Raw genomic sequence first — 3,148 nt, 5'->3', positions numbered from 1 at the left:
CAACTTTGACAACATTCCAGCGGGACAACTTAAGAACCTGGAAGAAGTATAATCTCGGGTGCAGAGGCAAAAATATTTAGGTATACAGACTGGAGGCCCATGGGATGGTAGATTCATAGCCAAAGATATCAAAAAGAGGGGAAGGAAAACTGATCTACAGAGAACAATCAAATTAGGACAAATTCTAGTGGATTCCGGCAGGTATTCCAAGTTAACCAAGTACTACCACTCTGAAAACACTCCTTCCCAATGAAGTTAATATCTTGGAATATTAGAGGGCTTAATGGCCCAAGGAAGACTCGAATTCTTAAAAACATGATAAAGCAAGAAAGCCCTCAAGTCTTGTTCTTGCAAGAGACCAAATGTGATTCTAATGCATTAGATAGATTAGCTGCTAAAATCTGGCCTGGGAGTCTTAACATAGCAGTGGATGCGGATGGCACCTCGGGAGACCTAGCAATTATCTGGGATTCGAGAGCTATCAAGCTCAAAAATTTCCATGCAGACAGGAATTTCCTTCAAGCAATTTTTCACATCATCGGCACAAATATACACGGGCTCTTAACTAATGTATATTTTCCACAGGAGATATCTTGTAAAGCGGGTATCCTAAACTCCATCTCTGAACTTAACCATAATAGATTGCACCCTCTATGGATCGCAGGAGGAGACTTCAACATGATTACAAGACTGGAAGTAAAGGGAGGTGGCAGATGCAGAGGATCTCAGGAAGGGTCACTCCTAAAGGACTTCATTCAGAATAATTGGCTCATCGACCTCCCTTTCAACAATGGATTTTTTACCTGGAACAATAGAAGAGCAGGGAACCAGCAGATAGCTTCTCGGTTGGATTGGTTTTTACTCTCGGACAATGCAATTCATCTCGGTGGAGATTTCGCAGCTTCTATACTGTCTTTCTCGGGATCTGATCACTGGCCCATTTCCCTCCAATGGTCTCATCTGGGAAACAAGATCCGTAGGACATTTCGCTTTGACGCCTTCTGGTTGTCCCATCTAGACTTCCATAAATTAATCAGTACAGAATGGAACAACTTTTATCCTCCTCCAGGCTCAAAAATGTTCCAATTCCAACAAAAGCTCAAGCACCTAAAACGCAAGATCAAGAATTGGAATCACACATCTTTTGGCAATATCTTTCAGGGTAAAGCAACCCTCGAGCTAGAAATGAAGCAACTACAGCAAAAGATTATTATTAATGGCCGATCAGAGGACCTGGTAGAACAGGAAAAAACCCTTGAAGTGCAACTAGCAGAAAAGGAAAAGCAGGAAGAGACGTTGTGGCGGCAAAAATCAAGTGTCAGGTGGCTCAAAGATGGAGAGAAAAACACTAAATTCTTTCATAGCGCTACAATCCAGTGCAGGATGCATAATAATATAACTCATATTCAAAACGAGCAGGGCATCAATGTGGAAAAGCATGAAGAAATTGAAACTGAACTATTAAATTATTTCAAGCAGGTGCACCGAGAGACAAACAGTGAAAGATCTCAGGCCATAGAGAAAATTACTCGAAATATTCCCAAACTTATCTCAAAAGAGCATAACCAAATGCTCCTCAAGCTTGTTGATCTCCAAGAGGTGGAACTTGCAGTACGACAACTGAAAGCAGGAAAAGCCCCAAGCCCGGATGGATTTACCTCTATTTTTTTCCATAACTTCTGGGATCTGATAAAGACGGAAGTCTGGTAGGTGGTTGAGGAGTCTCGCTCTCTGAGATGGATGTTTCCGGGGGTGAATGCTACTTTCATAGCCCTGGTTCCCAAGTTGGATCAGCCAAGCACACCTGACAAGTACAGACCGATAGCACTATGCAACATAATCTATAAGATCGTGTCTAAAATCATAGCCTCCAGGCTCTAACTCCTGCTCCCTCTCATCATCTCGCCTGAGCAATCCGGATATGTTAAGGGGAGGCAGATCATAGACGGGATCATCCTGACTCATGAAATAATTCACTCTCTGAAGATCACCAAGAAGCCAGGTATGCTACTCAAACTAGATCTTTCAAAGGCTTTTGATAGCCTTAGTTGGAAGTACATTGAAAAGGTTCTAATGGCTTTTGGATTTGCTACTTCCCGGGTTCAATGGATTATGAGCCTCATCTCATCCTCTTTTTTCTCTCTCTTAATTAATGGCATACCCTCTACTACCTTTCATCCTTCTCGGGGCATCAGGCAGGGAGACCCCCTCCCCCCTTTTCTGTTTGTAATCATGGCTGAGGGTTTAGGTCGTAGTATTAGGTCAGCTCAACAATCGCTACGTCTCAAAGGCCTCTCCTTCCATAACTCCCCTGCTTTCACTCACCAGCAATTTGTAGATGATAATATGCTTTTTGGGCATCCTTCGGTCAAGGAGGCTCGTCAGCTCAAAACCCTTTTGACAGACTTCTCGGAAGCCTCTGGAGCCTCTATCAATAATTCCAAATCTCAAATCTTCTTCTTTCATACCCCCTCAGTTACTCAGTCAGCCATCATCCGCATTCTGGGTTTCTCATCTGCCAAACTCCCCTCTTCTTATTTAGGTGCTTCGTTACTTGCCTCAACCCTAAAGCACTCTTCCTGGAGAATCCTTTTAGAAAATCTGGAAGCGCGACTCTCCTCCTCGACTCACAAATCTCTTAATATGGCAAGTCGTCTGGTCCTCATAAAAGCTGTTCTTCAAGCCATGCCTTTATACCTCTTCTCCATCCTCTCTGCTCCTAAATGGGTTCTTAAAGAAATCAAAACTATCCAAAGAGCGTTTCTTTGGGGCAGTAGCGGCCTCAAGCGTAAGTGGGCTCTGGTCAAATGGGAAAGAGCATGTCTTCCAAAGAAAGGAGGCGGTATTGGATTGAGGGACCCCTCTCACATCAATGCAGTTATGGGGGCTCGAATCTAGTGGAAGTGGCTAACTGAACCTCTCACCCCTTAGGCCTCGCTATGGACTACTAAATATGCAGGAAAATGCCCAATGGAGGAACTAATTAGAATATTAGAGATCCGCACAGGCTCAATCATGTGGAACTCGGCCAAGCAGCAGAAGAATCTCATTCAGCAGCATAGCTTTTGGGAAGTGAAGAATTGTAGTAATTCAAGGTTTTGGGAAGACTCTTGGTAGCAGATGCCCAAACTCAAGGACCAACTCCCTC

The 3,148-nt window shown here is 43.6% G+C and overlaps 1 protein-coding gene across 1 annotated transcript; it reads left to right on the top strand.

Moving 5' to 3' along the window:
- Nucleotides 1-315: 315 nt before the first annotated feature.
- LOC149191385 (uncharacterized) lies at nucleotides 316-1,710 on the top strand. Its single transcript, XM_089406636.1, has one exon. It carries the CDS (start codon nucleotides 316-318, stop codon nucleotides 1,708-1,710), a length of 1,395 nt encoding a protein of 464 aa, XP_089262762.1.
- The last annotated feature ends 1,438 nt before the right edge of the window (nucleotides 1,711-3,148 follow it).

The sequence above is a fragment of the Pinus tabuliformis genome, chromosome 2_2 (assembly GCF_031772625.1).
Source record: "Pinus tabuliformis cultivar Carrire ecotype Pingquan chromosome 2_2, CPIR1, whole genome shotgun sequence".
Classification (NCBI taxonomy): domain Eukaryota; kingdom Viridiplantae; phylum Streptophyta; class Pinopsida; order Pinales; family Pinaceae; genus Pinus; species Pinus tabuliformis.
The sequence above is the reverse complement of the archived record's forward strand: the minus strand, read 5'-3'. Positions and strand labels throughout refer to the sequence as shown.

Bases quoted from the DNA above. Each gene is read 5' to 3' on its own strand.
- LOC149191385 (XM_089406636.1), top strand. From the start codon at position 316: ATGATAAAGCAAGAAAGCCCTCAAGTCTTGTTCTTGCAAGAGACCAAA.